Source organism: Onychomys torridus, chromosome 13 (assembly GCF_903995425.1).
Source record: "Onychomys torridus chromosome 13, mOncTor1.1, whole genome shotgun sequence".
Classification (NCBI taxonomy): Eukaryota; Metazoa; Chordata; class Mammalia; order Rodentia; family Cricetidae; genus Onychomys; species Onychomys torridus.
Genome location: NC_050455.1, coordinates 27,355,525 through 27,374,318, shown reverse-complemented (window position 1 = coordinate 27,374,318; position 18,794 = coordinate 27,355,525). Strand labels below are relative to the sequence as shown.

The window sequence follows — 18,794 nt, the reverse complement described above, 5'->3', positions numbered from 1 at the left end:
CAGAGGTAGGCTGCGTGCTTGCGCAGTACGCACGGCGGGGGTGGGGCTGGCGGTCGGCAGCGGGCGGGCGGCTGAGGCTCGGGGCCTGGTCCCCCAGCACCATGGCCAAGACCGTGGCGTATTTCTACGACCCCGACGTCGGCAACTTCCACTACGGTAGAGCCCAGGGTTGTGCGGAAGGAGAGGTTTCGTGGGAAGGACCGTAACTCTAGGGGTGGGAACTGACCAAGTCTTTTCTTTCCCTACCGCCAGGAGCTGGGCACCCGATGAAGCCCCATCGCCTGGCATTGACTCATAGTCTAGTCCTGCATTATGGTCTCTATAAGAAGATGATCGTGAGTCCTGCCGCTTCTCGGGGGTTTGGGCCTGGGAGCGAGCTGAGGCCTTAGGCTAGGTGGGCTGGACATAACCAGGTGCACCCTACCCCAAGGGGGGCGGGCAGGATAGAAGGCACCGGCCCTGTGTGCATGGCAGTAGTGGTGGTGGTCCTGAGTGGCGGTGTCCTCCGGCTTAATGGGAGATACATTTTTGACCTTAGGTGAGATTCCCTTTTAACCTGAGGGCAAACCAGGCAGTAGCTAGGGGGACACTTTGAAGACAGGCTTATTCTTTCACCTCATTTTATTTTATTTACGTGTTAGTGGAGCGAACCCAGGGTTTCACACATGTTAAGTGAGTGTTGTGCCACTGAAATACACGGCTAGCTCCTCTGCCTTGTAGAGTGGATAGTGGGGCAGGACTGAGGATGAGGGTTGGGAGTATATTTTCTAGTGAGATGTCCCCATAATTCCTGCTCCTTCTCCTCTGTCCGTTTACCCGAAAGGAGCTAGGACAACTCTGAACCCTGATATCCGCATGGTGAAAGGAGAGAATTGACATCTAAGTTATCCCTGACTTCACTGTGGCATGTATACCCACCTCACACACACACACACACACACACACACACACACACACACACACACAAAATAATGTAATATAATTTTAATTAAAAATAATTTATAGATATAGAGTAAAAAATGAAATGAGAAATAGACATAAAAAGGGATACTTACATATACATATATATGTATGTATGTATGTATGTATGTATGTATGTATGTATATATATATATATTTTCCCCCTGAGACTGGGCAGAAAATTTCTGGGAATTCAGGTACTCTCTTCTCTCCTTTTTTGCTTTCCAGTTGTTTCCATGGCAATTGTCACCTGCCATGGCATTGGGAGTATCTTTCAGTACTTATGAGGAATGATAATTAAGTGAGGTCTTGTCTAGTTGGTCCCTCTGGGTAGCCCTCCTGGGCTGATCCTGTTTTGGCTAGTCTGCCTGGGAGGAATTTCTGCCCTGTAGGTATCCTGCCTTCAAAGATAGGATTAAGGTAGTATAGAAATTCCTCTAGTACTCGCTCGAGATAACAGTTTGAGCTTTTGTCTTCCATCCCCAGGTCTTCAAGCCCTATCAAGCCTCCCAACACGACATGTGCCGCTTCCACTCGGAGGACTACATCGACTTCCTGCAGAGAGTGAGCCCCACCAATATGCAGGGTTTCACCAAGAGCCTTAACGCCTTCAACGTGGGTGATGACTGGTGAGGGAAGCATGGGATTTTGTTGTCCAGCACCCCGAGGCCAGCCTCTTCAGTGCGGGCTTACGTATGGCAGCAGTAGAAGGAGCCTACTGGTCAATGAATTATCGTTCACTCACTTGACGGTTCAGTAAATATTTACCAGTCAGCTGAGCGGTGGTGGCTCACACCTTCTAATCTCAGCACTCAGGAGGCTCGGAGGCAGGCCAATCTCTTGAGTTTGAGGCCAGCCTGGTCTACAAAGTGAGTTCCAGGACAGTCAGGGTGACATAGAGAAACCCTGTCTTGAACAACAAACAAGCAAACAAACAAAATACCTACTAGTCATTTGCTCTATCTGGGCCAGGCCCCATGCAAAGTATGAAGGATACAGTGCTGAAGGAAAAGACCAAATTTTAATATTGTACCTTTGCTAAGTAAGTCCTGTGCAGAAATACATGACTGACTGTAAGTGTGTATATGTAGCAGAATTGCCTAGCTTTAGGGCAGGGCTGGTCTTAGGTGAAATAATAGAGGTAGAGTTGAGGTCTGAAAGAGGCTGGAGGGTGAGGGAGAGATGTGGTAGGGCGGAATACGACCCCTCTGGGGAGTAGCAGAGGGCAGTTGAGAACCTGAAGAGAAGAGTGGTCTGAATGGAGGCTCAGGAGATGAGGGGGCCTTTTTTACAGCACAGAGCCGGAGACGGCCCACATATGTAGTCCTGGCACTTAGGAGGCAGAAGCCAAAGAGCTGCTGCTAGTTGAGGGCCAGCCTACGCTATGTAGTGAGATCCTGATTTTATTTTGTTTGTTCTTAAAAGTAAACAGTTATATTATAAATCAATGATTTTATTCCTGTAATAGATGAAGGTCATTAAAACCAGGGAACGACTGGACTAGTTTTTAATTACAAAAAAAAAATTTTTTTTTTAATGATACCAGAAATTGAATCCAGTCCTTTGTGCTGTTACTCAGGCTTTCTGTTGATAAGCTACATCCCTAATTATATCAGGTTAAAACTGAGCTTGTATTGTAGGCAGAAGATTCAGGGTTGGGACTCTAGAGAACAGGCAACTCTGGGGTATGTTATTAAAAAATAATAAACATAGCAGCTATGGAGTACTCAATCTTGTTTTTTTTTTTTTTTTTTTTTTCTTATTTATTTATTTGCCTGTGAGACAGGGTGGTCTGGAACTCACTTATGTAGACCAGGCTTTCCTCAAACTCACAGAGATCCACCTGCCTCTCCTGTTCTTTAATTAAAGGCGTACACCACCATACTGGATACTGTTTAAATTTTTCATTAAAATTTTCAACATTCTTGAAAGTAGAGTATAAAAATGAATCTCTGTACATTCTTTACCCAGCTTCAACACTTAGAAGTCATTAGCTACTCTTATTTATTATCTATACAGTGTTCTGCATGTATGCCTCCACAACAGAAGAGGGCGCCAGATCTCATTACAGATGGTTGTGAGCCACTATGTGGTTGCTGGGAATTGAACTCAGGACCTCTGGAAGAGCAGCCTGTGCTTTTAACCTCTGAGCCATCTCTCCAGACCCAAATATTTTTATTATGTGTCTCTAAGTGATACTCTTTAAAAAATGTCAATATAACACCAATATAATAAAATTTAACAGTAATTCTTTTTTTAAACTAATTCTTTAGTGTGTGTGTGTGTGTGTGTGTGTGTGTGTGTGTGAGAGAGAGAGAGAGAAGGAGAGAGAGAGAGAGAGAGAGAGAGAGAGAGAGAGAGAGAAGATGCATTTTATTTAAGTCAGGATCCAAACAAGAGCTGCACGTTCATTTGGTGGTCTCTTGACACTGTGTCTTTCCCCTCTCCACTTTGAATTTATTTCTTGAAGAAACAAGGTTGTTGGTCCTCTATGTTGTTTCCTATAAACCTGTTGTTTAATAAGTCCCTACCCTATTTATGCATCTGCTGAGGGTTACAAATAACATTTAGTTAATTCTCATAGCAACACTGGACTGTGATAGCCCTTTTCCTGGTGTTGCATCTAAGTAAAGAGAGGTATGGGGAAATTCGCAAGTTTAACGTGAGCGACCTAACTGATGAATGGATGTGGTAGGACTCTGATCCAGAGCCCGGATTTTTTTTTGTTTGTTTTGGGGTAAGGTCTTGCTGCATGGCCCCAGGTTGGCCTTGTGATCCTGAAAGCTGACTAAAACAGAATGTGCTACAGGCTCCTGAGTGTCAGACTAAATCTTACTCCATCACATCTGACTCAGAACCCAGGTTTGCAAGCCAGTTTCCTAATCTGTTTTGCTGAAAGAGCCGAAAGGCAAGTAGTTGGGGCTGAGGATCAAGGCGAGTTCCTGAGATTGCCCCGAGCACATTGACCCCCTGATTCCCACACCCCACTCCCACACAGGAATGCTCGTAGCTCTCCCTTCAGTCTCTTCAAAGCCTTCTTAGTCTTCACACACCACTTCCGCGTGGTTCTCCACTTTCCCTTTCTTTGAAAAATCCTTTTAAAATTTTACTATGTGTGGGTCCCTGTGGAGGCCAGAAGAGGCCTTTGGATCCCAGAGGTGGAGTTACAGGTCTCCTGATGTGGGTGCTGGCAGCTGAACTCAGCTCCTTTAGAAGAGTAACCGCTTAACCGCCGAGTTCATCAGACCCCCTTCTTTCTTCCTCCCTTCTTCTTCACCTTCTTTTTTGTTTGTTTTGTTTTTCCAAACAGGATCTTCTTACATAGCCCAGCTCTCATTGAACTGGTGTTCTCCCTACCTCAGCCTGTCAGTGCTGGGGTTCTGAGTGTGTGTCACGGTGCTTGACGTCCCAGGAACCTTTCCCTGACAGCGCTGGTCCGCACTTCCGTCCTGGACACAGTGTGCTGCTCCTTTGGTGTTAGTTTCTTTCTTCCTTTTTAATCGTTTCTGCTGCCGCTTCTGAGTTCACGTCCCGGGTCTGAGAACGCAGAGTCAGCTCTTAAGCTGAACCGTTCTTGGGAAGTAAGGGAGCACTCCCTCTGGGCATTTGTGAACCATCAATTGTCCAGTAGACTGCAGCCGTGTTTATCTGTGCTTCAGAGAATCGGGGCTTTTCCTCCCCTCTTTTATCCCTTCAGTTTTAAATTAGTTTCAAGTTGCTTGCTGACAGTGGCTAAGCCTAACATACCATCTGAGAAGGCTGGGGCAGGGGGCTTACCCTAAGTCTGAGGCTAGCCTGGTCTACATAGTAAGTTCTAGATCAGTCTGGGTTAAAGTGAGATTCAGTCTTAAAGAACAAAAACTGTAATTTAAAAATAAGTAATGTAATATTCATAGCTATATTATATTTTGGGAAAGAAGCAAATTCCATCCATAAACCTCTCTTCCCACTTTATCCTTTACCAGTTTCTTTGGATGTTTATCAATTTTGTTTGTTTGTTTTTCTGAGACAGGGTTTCTCAGTGTAGCCCTGGATATCCTAGAACTAGCTCTGTAGACCAGGCTGGCATCGAACTCAGAGATTCATCTGCCTCTGTCTTCCATGTGCTGGGATTAAAGACTTGTGCCACCATGCCCAGCTATGCTGTTTATTTCTATATTTCAAAATAATAAAGTTACTTTATCATTGCTACTCCTACTAATCTGTAATGTTTAGATAATGCCTACTATGTACTAGGTACTATTTTAAATGCTTTGCAGCCATTTTCTCAATATCAACAACCCCTTATCAAGCAGGATTTACTATAGGCTCCTTTGTACAGATAACGGTATCAAGGTGCAGACGGTTAAACAGCTTGTCCACCCAGCTTCACCATCATCAACTATTTAGGTGAATGTAGGTGGTCTGCCTTCTGAATCTGGCTTACAATCTCTACTGTATTATCTCTTATTCTTGTTTCTTTTATCAGTTTTAGGTGTTGTCTAATAAGCCATTGGTGTGGGGTGTGAACAATTCATTTTCTCATACTGTCCCACTCTGTTCCCCTTTCCCCCAGTTCACAATGCAGTAATATCACAGTTTATATCATTGATGTATTTATTTACTTGGAAACTTATTTGTTCATTTATTTACTTATTTTTGGAGGGGTAGTACATGTGTGTAGGTCAGAGGACAGCCTGTGGGAATAGATCTCCATAGGGGTTCCACAGATTAAATCCAGGTCATCAGACTTTGTGGCAAGTGCCCTCCCCTACCAACCCCATCTGCTGGGCCATCTTGATGCTTCCTTATTTGTATGTTTAATTTATTTATTTAGAGACAGGGTCTCTGGAGCCTAGATTGTATAGCCAAGGATGACCTGAACTCCTGATCCTCCTTTGTCTACTTCAGAGTGCTATGATTATTGCGTGAGCCACTCTATCTAGCCTCAACTTTTTTTTTTTTTTTTTTTTTTTTTTGAGGCAGGGTCTGATTGTGTAGCCTTGGCTGGCCTAGAACTCCCTCTGTAGACAGTCTGACCACAAGCTCACAGAGATTGTCTGGCCTCTGGTCCCAAATGCTGGAATTAAGGATGTCTACCACCACACCCAGCCTTCACATTTTAAAATTTATCAGTGTTCTGTGCTTACATTATTATTATTATTATTATTATTATTATTATTATTGTTTTGGTTTTTGGAGACAGAGTTTCTCTGTGTGTAGCCATGGCTGTCCTGGAAATCGTCCTGTTCACCAGGCTGGCCTTGAACTCAAAGAGTTTCGCCTGCCTCCGCCTCTTAAGTGCTGGGACTATGCTTACATTATTATAACTAAGGTGCCAAATAGTACTATTATTATTTAATCTATTTTTCTGTATAACTTTTTGTTTTTCCTAGAATTGATAATTACATTTTTTTTTTAGTTTGCTTAGTTTTCTACTTATCAAACACAGATTCTTTTTAAATATTTTGAAAAACCATAAAACTCCCTATGCTTTGTTCTTACTGTCCTGGGAACTGAACCCAAGGCCTGTGCATGCTAGACAAGCACTCTAACACTAAGCTATGTGCTCCTATCTAATCATATTTTCTTACGTGGTCAGTGTATAGGCTGCACTGGTTTCCTAGACCTAAGGCTAGGGATTTATTTACTCAGTGTGGGACGTGGGATTGGCTGAGTGCATGCTGTACTTCTGGGTTTAAAAATTTAAGCTTGCTATAGTTAAAATATTTAAAATTTTTAAAGTTTTATTTACTTTATGTATACGAATATTTTGCCTTTGTGCATACATGTGCCCCATGTTCACGCACATACATACATGTGTCCCATGTTCATGCCTGTTGGATCTTTAGGAACTGGGATTGCGGAGGGTTGTGAGCCAACATGCAGGTGCTGGGAATTGAACCCAGATTGTCTGCAAAAGCAACAAGTGCTATTAACCATAAGCCGTCTCTCCAGCCCCCATTTAAAGTACTTTTAAATCTAGGTACAAAGGTATAATTTATGTACAGTATATTTTGCTTTTTAAAAAAAATTTATTTATGAGTATGTACGTATCTGTGTGAGTGAATGCCGTGCTATGTGTGAGGGTACTCCTGAAGGCTGGAAGAGGATGTTGGATCTTTTGGAACTGGTGTTACATGTGACTCCTCCCTCCCCCCTCCCGTGTGTGTGTGTGTGTGTGTGTGTGTGTGTGTGTGTGTGTGTGTGTGTGTTCATGTAGATGAAGGTGTATATATGTGGAGGCCAGAGGGCAACACTGGGCGTCACTTCTCAAGTGCCCTCCCCCTTGTTTATGTTTCTGTTGTTGTTTTGTCTCTATATGTAGCTCTGGCTGTCCTGAGATTCATTATGCAGGCTGGCCTCGAACTCACAGAGATCCACCTGCCTCTGCCTCCAGAGTGCTGAGATTAAAGGTGTGCATCTCCACACCTGGCCACCTGGATTTTTTTTTTTTTCCAGACAGGGTTTCTCTGTGTAACAGCCCTGGCTGTGCTAGAACTCACTCTGTAGATCAGGCTGGCCTCAGACTCACAGAGATCCCCTTGCCTCTGTCTCCTGAGCATTGGGATTAAAGCCATGTGCCACCACCACCCAGCTGCTACCTTGATGTTTTAAACAAGGTCTCTCACTGGTCTTGAACTAGATAGTCTAAGATGACTAGCCAGTAACCCCCTTAGATCTGCCTCCCCAGAGCTGGGATTAGGAGCATAAGCCCCCAAACTTGACCTTTTCACATGGCTTCCTAAGTTCTAATCAGTCCTCCTGCTTGTAACACAAGCACTTCAATTGGCCAAGCTGTCTTCCCAGCTCTGAGGTGTCATGTTTCTGAGAGTTGATAGAGTATACCAGGGCACTGGATATTTCCTTCACTCTACAAATGTGGTCAATCCCTTCTCTCCACCTTAGTTAGCTCCAAGCAACTATTGATGTGATCTCTATCCTTGTATTTGTCGTTTCTAGAATGTTACGTAAGTGGAAATAGACAGTGTGCAGGTGGTAATCCATACAGGTGACTTGTGGCTTATTGTGCTAACCATGAGTTTAAAGGCCTTCAGTTGGTTGTCTTATTGTTTGTGTCTCACACAAATGGGAATGCAGTTCCTTCTTTAACCGTGTAACCATAAGGAATATCATTGCACATTATGTCAAAGTGTAGTACACATAGACCCCTCCTATGATGAACCAACGTCTTACAGCTCAGCTTATTCACATTTTCTTGTATACCCAAGAACCTAGAAGTGGTTGGCTTTGCTTCCCAGGTAGGGTACAAACTCCCTGGCTGTTGAACGTTTTTATGATTTGGTCCAAAATCTTTGTTGAAGAAGTCTGAAGATGGCTCAGGTGTGGAGGAGGAGAGGGGAGCTGGTAGACAGCGGTAATTGGAGTTTGGGTGGGGAAGGAGGTGGACAGGCAAGAGGGGTGTAACTCGACTCTCTTCCCTGCAGCCCAGTGTTTCCCGGGCTCTTCGAGTTCTGTTCCCGTTACACAGGCGCGTCTCTGCAAGGAGCAACGCAGCTGAACAACAAGGTGATGTAGCCCCTAGTCCTGTGCCATTGCCTGTGGGTCTCCAGATTCAGGGCCACATACAGCCTGGACACAGAACCCAGCTTCAGTGGTGGGCAGGAAGAAGACTGAACGGGCATTTGTCTTTCAGATCTGTGATATTGCCATCAACTGGGCTGGTGGTCTACACCATGCCAAGAAGTTTGAGGTAAGGCTGCAATGGGGAGGCTGGCTACCATTGGTCAGGTGGTCAGAATGACAGTGTGGGGGGAGAAGAATTGTTCCTCTGCTTATAAAACCATCTCCCCCAGGCCTCTGGCTTCTGCTACGTCAATGACATTGTAATTGGTATCTTGGAGCTACTCAAGTAAGTTCTCCAGGAGGAGAAGGGGAGACTGTAGAGACCGGGATGAGTGCCCCAGGCCTTTGCCCCAGCCCTACCCCCTGCCCCAGCGGCTTCTCTCAAGTCCGTGATGCTTTTCTCAAGTGGCTTCTTCCTTGTACCCCAGTGTGTTCCCTGCTGCCCTCTCACATTTCAGCCTCCTCTGCGCGTTCTTTTTCCTCCCCATGTCTAGACTTCAGGGTGAAGGCCAGGGCTGCCTGGAAGAAACTTGGTGGGATGAAGTTTTAAGTGACTTGGCCAGAGCAGACCCTAAATAATTCCCGAGATTGTGTTGGGTACAAGATGGGCCATTCTCCTCTTCCCCAGACCACAGCTTTGTCCTCACACCAGGTACCACCCTCGGGTGCTCTACATTGATATCGACATCCACCATGGTGATGGCGTTCAGGAAGCCTTCTACCTCACTGACCGGGTCATGACTGTGTCTTTCCACAAGTACGGAAATTACTTCTTTCCTGGAACAGGTAGGGAATAGGATCGCTGTGGTTTTTGTACCCCTTAGCTCTTTGTGTGTGTTTTGTTTTGAGACAGGGTCTTGCTCTGTAGCCCAGCCTAGGCTTGAACTCAGAATCCTCTATAATCAGCATCCTGGATGATGGTGTTACAGGTACCACTGCACCTGGCCATCCTTCAGCTCATTGCCATGACTGACTGGCTTCTTAGCCTTCTGTTCTTAAGTATTATGTCCTTTCCTCAGAGAAGCCTTATGTCAGAAAGCATTTCACTGGGGGCTGGCTTGCAGTGTCAGAGGTTTAGTCTATTATCATGGTGGGAGCACAGCATCATGCAGGCAGGCTCTGCAGCAGTAGTGGAGAGCTGCATCCTGATCCCTAGGCAGAGACACTCTGGGCTTGGCTTGGACTTTTGGAACCTCAAAGCCCACCCAGGGTGACACTTCCTCAAACAAGGCTGCACTTCTCAATCCCTGATGACTAAGCATTCAGATACGCCTATGGGGGTCATTGTTATTCAAACCACTACATTCTCCTTCCTTATCATGTACCCACCTTGGTGGAATTTCATTAAGTCTACTCATTGCTATATCCCTTAAGCCTCATACACATACATCTTAGTTCCTCAGCACACAGTAGTTCCTCAGAAATATTTGTTGAAATGAGTGTGATGGCATATGCCTGTTTTCCCAGTATGAAGGCCCAGGAGGCTAAGGTGGGAGGGTTGCCCTAAGTTTGAAGCCAATCTGGTATATATAGCTAGACTCTGTCTCAAAGGAAAAAAAAAAGGGAGAAAGAAAGGAAGATCAGGGATGGGAGAGATGACTCAGCTGTGAAGAGCATTTACTGCCCTTGCAGAGGACCCAGGTTCTGTTCCCAGCACTCACATGGCAGCTCACAACTGTCTGTAACTCCCAGTTCTAGGAGATCTGATGCCCTCTTCTGACCTCCATGGACACCAGGCATGAACCAGGCAGGAAGGCATGTACCTGTAATCCTAGCAGTCGGCAGGCTGAGGCAGGGGAAGTGAGAGTTCAAAGCTAGCCTGAGCAATATAGCAGGTTCCTGGCCAGCCTGAGTTATGTAGCTGTGCCCCTGTATTGAATGAATGCTGGAGCCTTCGAGAGCATATGGTAGAGGGCACAGAAGGGACAGCTGTGTTATGGAAACTTACCGTGCATGGCTGCTCTACCTACTTTTCTATAGGTGACATGTATGAGGTTGGAGCAGAGAGTGGCCGCTACTATTGTCTCAATGTGCCCTTACGGGACGGCATTGATGACCAGAGTAAGTACTGATAACTTCTCCATGCTCCCTTCTCCCTTCTCTTTCAATTAACCCTCTTTTGCCTGGTATTGTCTACTGTTGGGCCAAGGATGAATGTCCTTCAGAGGGACCGCGAACCCCTGGAATTTGTATGCAATATATTATGTATATGTGTGTTTCATTTACGTATTTATTTTTCTGGGAAGAAGGTTGTTAGTCAGTCACTCAGCAGTTTTGACACCCTCCAGAAGTTCAGAACCAGTGGTTGGTTCTGTGGGTTGCCCCTTTCCTGGGCTACATGCTCTCTCAACCCCCTTTTTCCTTTTGTTCCCTGTCTCCCCATCCCCTTGGGGTGCCAGGTTGCCCACCTTTGGCCCTCTCCCAGGTTACAAGCACCTTTTCCAGCCAGTCATCAGCCAGGTGGTGGACTTCTACCAACCCACGTGCATTGTGCTTCAGGTAATGCTGTTGGCACCTCCCTAAGAGGCCTTTCCTGGGCTTGAGGAAGGAGATGGGGAAGGATACGTTCCCCAAAGTGGTGAGGGAGGGCAGTAGAGGACACTGGTTTTCTGTCCATTCATGTGACCGTAGCCATCTGGGTTTTTCTTTCTTGCAGTGTGGAGCTGACTCCCTGGGCTGTGATCGATTAGGCTGTTTCAATCTCAGCATACGAGGACATGGGTGAGAACTGCCTTCCTTCTTGTTCTTGTTGTTGTTATTTAAAGTTGTATTTTGTTGCCATCATCATCATCATCATCATCATCATCATGTGTGTATGTGAGCATCCTTGCCCATACATAAATACACATACTACAAACAAAACACAACAAAAATCCAATGAAGGAAAGATAACAAGACAGGGTAACAACAGGGAATCTACTTATTACTTATATATATATATATATATTTTTAAAGGTCTCACTGTGTGGCACAGGCTGACTTTGAACTTTGATCCTTTTATCTTAGCCTCCCAAATTCTGGAATTACAAGCTCAGGTCACCACACCTGGCTTGGGAATTTTTACTATGGGCAGCGTGCTTTGGGAAGGGTTTTCTGGGAAGTTGAAATGGGAGCCGAGACCTGGAGACTAAGGAGGAGTGAGCCATAAAAGGAGAACAGAGAATCCTGCCCCAAGCAATGAGAAGGGCCAGCGGAAGTCCTAAGACGGGCAAAGCTGCTATCCTGATGAGGAGTTTCCTTTATTTCTAAAGCCAGTGAGGCCAGAACGCAGTGAGGTGCTGAAAACTGGCCAGGTTGAGATTGTGCAGAGCTATTAGACCATGGATGATAGAAAACTGTTGAAGGATTTTAAACAGGGAAGTGACATGGGTCAGTGAGTTTGAAAGTGATTGTCCTCTGCTAAATGAAGAAAGGTCTGGGGCAGAAGTTGGGGCACAGGATGGGTAGTAGGGATCCAGTTAGGAAGCCAGTAACATTGTTTGGGTGGGGATGTGGTGATGGAGAGAAGTCAGGGGTTTGAAGATGTATACTGAAGATTAGAACAGTCTGGCTGGGACACTGAGGAAAGCAGGTGAATAGCAGGTAAGGTGCCAGGGAGAATATTAGCAAGACAGAGTGAGGGTGTGCTTTATTTTAAAATATTTATCGAGACACGAAATATTAAGGTATGCTAATGTTTTTAAAGAATTTTTTTTACTTGTTCATTCGTGTGTTTGTGTGTGTGTGTGTGTGTGTGTGTGTGTGTGTGTGTGTGTGTGTTCATGTGTGAGCACCAGAAGTGGGTATTGTATCTCCTGGAGCTAGAGTTACAGGTGATTGTGAGCTGCCCAGTGTACATGGTGGGAACTGAAAGTCTGGTCCTCAGAAAGAACAGTAAACACCTTTAACTGCTGTGTCAACTCTCCAGCCCTTAGAGTACACTAATCCTGAACATACAGCTCAGAGGCAGGAGGGCATCGGGTGGGGACAGGGTGAATAGCATACTCAGTGAAAGTGCTTGTTATACATGCATGAAGACTTGGGTTTGATCCCCAGAACCCATGTAAGAATGTCAGGCCCAGTGGCATGCACTTATGATCCATAATCCTAGCCCTGGTGAGGTAGAGACAAGAAGATTCATAGGGCTTGGTGTCTAGCCAGTTTAGCCTACTTGGGAAGTTCCAGGCCAAAAAGAAAAACGTTGGATAGTACCTTTAGAACAACATTTGAGGATGTCTTCTGGCTCCTCTGTACCTGTGTGCCCACATACACACATCCCCAGCACACACATATAGGCATCAGCACACATGCACTGATACACACCTGAAGACTCACACACACATCTACATAAGATATCACACACAAAGTTGCCTCACTGTAAATTCTACCCAGAACAACACAGAGAACATTTATTTGCCAGTCTCTTTGCCCAACATTTCAAGTAATACCTGGGGTCACATGTCTTGGAGTCACCCAGTCCTCTGATTGCTTCTAACAGGGAATGTGTTGAATATGTCAAGAGCTTCAATATCCCTCTCCTAGTGCTGGGTGGTGGCGGCTACACTGTCCGAAACGTTGCCAGGTGCTGGTGAGTACTCTGTTCTCTTTCTCTTTTGTGGTTCGCTATGGACTCCCTGAAATTGGAGGGATGGTCGTGTAACCCACTGGTCAGCATAACTCCCCCTGCTTGCTGGTTTCAGGACGTATGAAACATCTCTGCTGGTAGAAGAGGCCATTAGTGAGGAACTTCCCTATAGTGGTAAGGTCCACCTCATGATGCCCCCACAAGGGGGACTGTTCTCACTAGTCCCCAGAATGACCTTGTTTGAAGGCAGATGGGAAATGGTGCGTTCTAGGAGCTCTGCAGGTTAAACCCCTGGGCTCCAAGCAGAGCAAATAACTCTTATACATGGGGACCAGGATGGGGAAAGGAGATGGGAATGTCATGGGACTTACCTTTTTGTATCTCAGCCATACTTCTGGTTCATCCCCTCTCCCAATCCCTTCTTATCTCTAAGAATACTTCGAGTACTTTGCCCCAGACTTCACGCTCCATCCAGACGTCAGCACCCGCATCGAGAATCAGAACTCACGACAGGTTAGCAGCTTGGAGAAGCTGGACACGGCGATGAAGAGGACTCGGGAGGGTTCCGGGAAGTGGGAAGTAGGAGAAAGCGAGAGAAGGAAGTTCTGGCTGTCGCTGTCTCTCTTACCATCTCAGGGCAGCCCAGGATAAAGTAGTTGTCAACTGTCTGAACTCGAAATACTACTTAAAACCAGGATGGTCAGGTAGAAAGAAGGTTGAGAGAAGGGTGTATTCTCGGGGGATCACCCAGGAGCTGCTGACTTTTCTTTCCTCTCAACTAGTATCTGGACCAGATCCGCCAGACAATCTTTGAAAACTTGAAGATGCTGAACCATGCACCGAGTGTCCAGATTCATGATGTCCCTGCAGACCTCCTGACATATGACAGGACCGATGAGGCTGACGCAGAAGAGAGAGGGCCTGAGGAGAACTACAGCAGGTCTGGGGCAGGGCCTTGAGAGCAGGGGCTTCCTCAGGTTTGCAGAGGAGGCTTCTGAGTGGAAAAGTCAACAGGAAGACACTCATTCATCAGGCCCAGCTTTTCTCCTTTAGACTGCAAGCTTTCTACCTTTTGGCACTTTTAATAACAAAACAGCATATTTATTGAAAATGGTATAAACAGCATCAAAATATATTCTTTTCACACTGTCCCAGAATCATTCCACAAAAGTAACAACTCTTCATGGTTTGACTTAAGTCAATTATAAGAATACTTCTACGTGCACATGCACTCTGCTTCTTGTGTACTGGATTTAAAGGCATGAGCCACCATGCCTGGTTCTTTCTGGGTGTTTTTGAGATTAGGTTTCACCAGCATAGCCCAAGCTGGCCCTGAGTTCATAATAATTCTCTGCCTCAGCTTTCTAAATGCTGGGTTAAAGGCATGTTCCACCCTCCCCAACTTGTTTATAAATTTTTTGTTAATACAAATAAGCAACTGTATGTTGCTCTGACTTTCATTTGCCTTTTTTTTTCTTTTAAAAAAATTCTTCCATGTCAGTATGTATAGATCAGTGGTTTCTCAGTTGTATCACCATTGTGTGGTGAGAGCATAATGTAATCAATTACCGCTCATGGATATTTCCATTAGTCCCTACCCCACTGCACTACTATTAAAGAAGTAAAGAATGTGGCCCCGAATCCCCTAGGTATACATCTTTGCATGCTTGTTTGAGTGGGTCAGATTCTCAGAATTGTCGGCGTTAGGGCAAAGGCCATATGTAGTAATTGTATTTGCTGTCAAATTGTCTTCTAAAAAATCTTTTTTTTAAACCTTTTATTTTTAGATTCATTTTATTTTATGTGTATGGTGTTTCACCTGATGTATTTATGTGCACCACTGTGTACCTGGTGTCCGTTAAGGCCAGAAGAGGGTGTCAGATCCCCTGGAACTGGAGTTAAGGGTGGCTATGAGCTGCCATGTGGGTGCCGGGAGGAGGACGCAGGTCCTTTGCAGTAGCAGGGAGTATTCTTAGCTGTGACGCTGTCTCTCCAGCTCCCTGTTTACATTCTTGCCAGCGTTTTCCTCAGCCATTCTGAGCATTGGACCAGACAGGGCACTGCCCACATTCTGTTTTGTAGGGTTCTTAGGTTTATGTGTTCAGCTGTCTTCTCCAGGTTTGAGAATTGTATTGAGTGAAGTGTGTGTGTAAATAATCTTTCTTAGATCTATGTTGGAATATTTGTAGCTAGAATGAAATAGGGAGAGAAAGATTTTATATATATTTTGCTGTTTGTTAATTCTTGAAGAAATTTCTGGAAACTTAAGAGAAGATCTTACAGGACTGAGACCACTGAGTTGATGTTGGGCTCTTCTGCAGATGTGGATGACTTCTCGGTTCCTTCTAGAACCTGCTTCTAGGTTGTAGAATTCTGACCTCCACTCTGTCCTCTGGACTTGGTTTGACCACTTTGGCCCTTGGACTTCCCCAGTCTCCCTCCCCTGTGGGTGACCCCTTATTCCCTGGCTTGGGTGAGGAAGTATCGAACATCTATCTGGCTCAGGCTCCTTCCGACCATCATCTCCTTGCATCTCGTGAAACTGATTTCCACTGTCTTAGTTGGTTTGGCAATACCTGTTTCTGAGTTCTCCTCTTTGTCTAGGTTTGACTTTTTCTTCTGTAGTCACTGCTCCCTTCTGGTTCTCCTTTCTGCACTGTACAGCTTTCAGGGCAGCCAGCAGGAGCTTCTTTCTGTTTCTAAGCCTCGCCTCACCATCAGGCCACCTGCTGCCCTGGCTCCAGCTCACATATGACTTGCAGAGTGGCCACAACGAGTTACCGCCTTTGCAAAGCTCTGGGCTCCACATGAAGTACTTCATGTTATCATTCTGTTGCCATGGGACAACCGAAGAGGTGGCTCTTATCCACAGATGACTGGAGGAGGAATCCAAGGCTCAGAAAGATGAAGGAACTTTCCTAGGCTCCTGCAGTTCATATCAGGGCTGAGACGCAGTCCTAAACATTGACTCCCCTCCTTTTCCCCGGAGTTTTAGAGGTGATAGAGATGGGCTTAGCTCACTGAGTAGACAAGACCTTGTTTGCCTTTAGTTCCTTAGCTTCTCTTCAGGGACCTCCTAATTCTCACTTTCAGAGATTAGTTTTCCAAAGAGAAGGCGGCCAGTGTCGAGGGCTTACTGACCCTGTGTCGCGGTCACTTCCCGTCCCATGGGAGTTTAGCACCATGTCAGTCTTCCCTGCAAGCCTTTCCTTCTGCTTGCACTTAGAAGCAACAGCTTGAAAACGTCCAGCTGCACACAGATCCCCCACCTCATCTTCTGAAACTACTTTTGCCTACCCACATGACCCCCAACAGTCCTGGCCTCCTTGTCATTCTGGAATGGCTCAGTTTCCTTGGATCTTGTGATTTGATTTCTGTACTTGGTTTTCTTGTGGCTTGATGCAACCTTCCTGAGATCATTGCCTGGTCAGCTTCTTCACAGAAGTCAGGTATTTCATTCTCAGAACAGTCTCTCCTGGCAATTGTAGGTAAAATGTCATCCTCTTGTTCATATCAGATTCGGTCATGTAGGACACTCTACCCTTTGAAGTTACTGTATTCATTCCTTTGCTTTCTTATTGTTGGTCTCATGAGGTAAGCTTTGAGACATTGGTGCAAACCTTGTCTGGCTGATTCTCTGCTCCCTGGCTGAGGCCTACAGCAGTACCTAGCACACAGAAGTCTCTAAAATTATCGGATACAGGAACTGCAGCAAGTCCCTGCCAGCAAGAGCAGAGGAACTGGCTTTGGAGAAGACTAACAGAGAATTGGCTCTGAGGAGAGTACTGGGAGGAGTCTGGAACTTGAAGAGTGGGTTCCTAATCTCTTGTCCTTGCTTTGCAGGCCAGAGGCGCCCAATGAATTCTATGATGGAGACCATGACAATGACAAGGAGAGTGATGTGGAGATTTAAGAGCAGCATGGATCTGGTGCCCAGGAATTCCTTTTCATCTCTTGGGTGGGAAGGAGAGTATGGCTCCCCCAGTCCTGAACTGGGGACCCCCAGAGCTTTTACTAACTCTGGTGAAGGGTTTGGAAGCCACATGTGGTTCTAGAATCATCTACCCCTTTTCCTCAAACTGTTGCAGCCTGATGATGGTCCCTACTGGGGATGAGACAGGGACAAAGGTCTGGAACATTATGAGTAAGGAGCCCTAGAGACTGTCCCCAGCCCCTCTGGCCCTGTGTTTGTCCCTCCCTGCTTCCAACTCAGAGACTTTAGGGGTGACATTTTTGACAGTACTGAGGTCACCTCTGACGTCCTGGGTTCCTCCACAGCAGTTCTTGACTCCATGGCAGGTGAACAGTGGGGGGGAGGAGGTCCTGGCTCTCGAACCCTGAACTGCAGAGGGAGTGCGCTGGCAGATAGGGGAGGATGTGAAGATGGCCTGCTGTAACTGGCTTTGTGTCCATTTTACCACTGTTTGTAATCTAATAAACCAATCGGTATTTTTTGTACCTCCTGGGAATTTTAATTCTTGTTAGCTACCTATGTTTATGAGAAAAGGAAATAGAGATGGTGATGTGTATAATAAATGGTTAACGTTCATTCAGGACTTTATGTTAGGCCCTGTGTGTGTATTCTCCATGGATTATTTTACTCAAATGGGGAATTAACAGAACATCTCTGCTAAAGAGTTATATTAACATGGGTAGATCACTGGCCTGAGAAGGTGTAAAAGATGGCTTTAGGTAGGTGAGCATGGTGTTTGAGAAGAGGATTCTAGGTGGTAAAGATAGCCTGAGGTAAGCACAGTAAGTACTCAGGTATGCTAGATGTAAGAAACTGTAGCTAGCAAGGCGGTGGTGGCGCATGCCTTTAATCCCAGCACTCGGGAGGCAGAGCCAGGCGGATCTCTGTGAGTTTGAGGCCAGCCTGGGCTACAGAGTGAGTTCCAGGACAGGCGCAAAGCTACACAGAAACACTGTCTAAAAAAAAAAAAAAAGGAAAGAAAGAAACTACAGCTCACTGAGATATAGGGCTGGGCCCTTTATGGACTACAAACACAGACCCTTTTCTGGAAGGCTTTACAGTCGGGGGTATGGTAAATGTAGGTGTTGGCCGTGGTACAAGAAAAGAGTGTAGATGGACCACTCATGCTATCTTTCAGTCCAGCTTAGAAGTAAGTAGCACTGGAATCCTTCTGCTCAGCCTGCTGTGAGAGCTGGACACCCATGCAACTTCTCATCCAGCAGTTGGAGGGTTGGGAACAGAGATGAAGGCCATATTTAGGAGACAGCAAAGTTAGTGGTGACCCTGATATTGCATCTCAGCACTGGAGGCTCCAAAAAGTGACTGACCCGTCCTCATATACACTTGAAATCCTTTTCTTTAGTCTTCGGGGTTATTCAGTCCATCCCTAAAGGCCTCGGGTCGGTAGATGTAGCCAGGAGAATGGATGGAGTTGCTGAGAGAGATCATGTAAAGACCATACCTAGAGAACTCATGCAGGCATGTTTGGTTTATGCCTGTGGGAAATCTTGGTTAAATATGGTTTGGCTGTCAGATTAATCTGTGTGTAAAGTTTCTGTCAATTATGTTACAAGTCACTTCAACTCCCAGAGTCCAAATTTCTTAAATGGTGATACCAGTAGAGTCTATCAGGAAATTGTGAGGATTCAGTGAGGAAAGATAATGCCATGTTTAACATACACCCTGGCCTATAGTTTGTGCCAGGTATGTGGTTAACTATTTAATTGCTGC

General features: G+C 45.6%; 1 protein-coding gene across 1 annotated transcript; it reads left to right on the top strand.

The window, feature by feature from the left end:
* The first annotated feature begins 37 nt into the window (after positions 1 to 37).
* Hdac3 (histone deacetylase 3) lies at positions 38 to 17,643 on the top strand. Its single transcript, XM_036204772.1, has 15 exons — positions 38 to 156; positions 253 to 335; positions 1,447 to 1,589; positions 8,388 to 8,469; positions 8,597 to 8,653; positions 8,757 to 8,812; positions 9,179 to 9,312; positions 10,507 to 10,587; positions 10,952 to 11,025; positions 11,183 to 11,247; positions 13,004 to 13,093; positions 13,206 to 13,264; positions 13,524 to 13,603; positions 13,873 to 14,030; positions 16,934 to 17,643. Exons 1-15 carry the CDS (start codon positions 102 to 104, stop codon positions 17,001 to 17,003), a joined length of 1,287 nt encoding a protein of 428 aa, XP_036060665.1. The 5' UTR covers positions 38 to 101; the 3' UTR covers positions 17,004 to 17,643.
* Positions 17,644 to 18,794: the final 1,151 nt, after the last annotated feature.

What these genes read in the sequence shown, in the direction of transcription:
- Hdac3 (XM_036204772.1), top strand. Translation starts at nt 102, where the DNA reads ATGGCCAAGACCGTGGCGTATTTCTACGACCCCGACGTCGGCAACTTC. An exon ending in TTCAACGTGGGTGATGACTG is followed by an intron (nt 1,590 to 8,387) that starts GTGAGGGAAGCA and finishes TCTTCCCTGCAG; the next exon opens with CCCAGTGTTTCCCGGGCTCT. An exon ending in CGAAACGTTGCCAGGTGCTG is followed by an intron (nt 13,094 to 13,205) that starts GTGAGTACTCTG and finishes TGCTGGTTTCAG; the next exon opens with GACGTATGAAACATCTCTGC.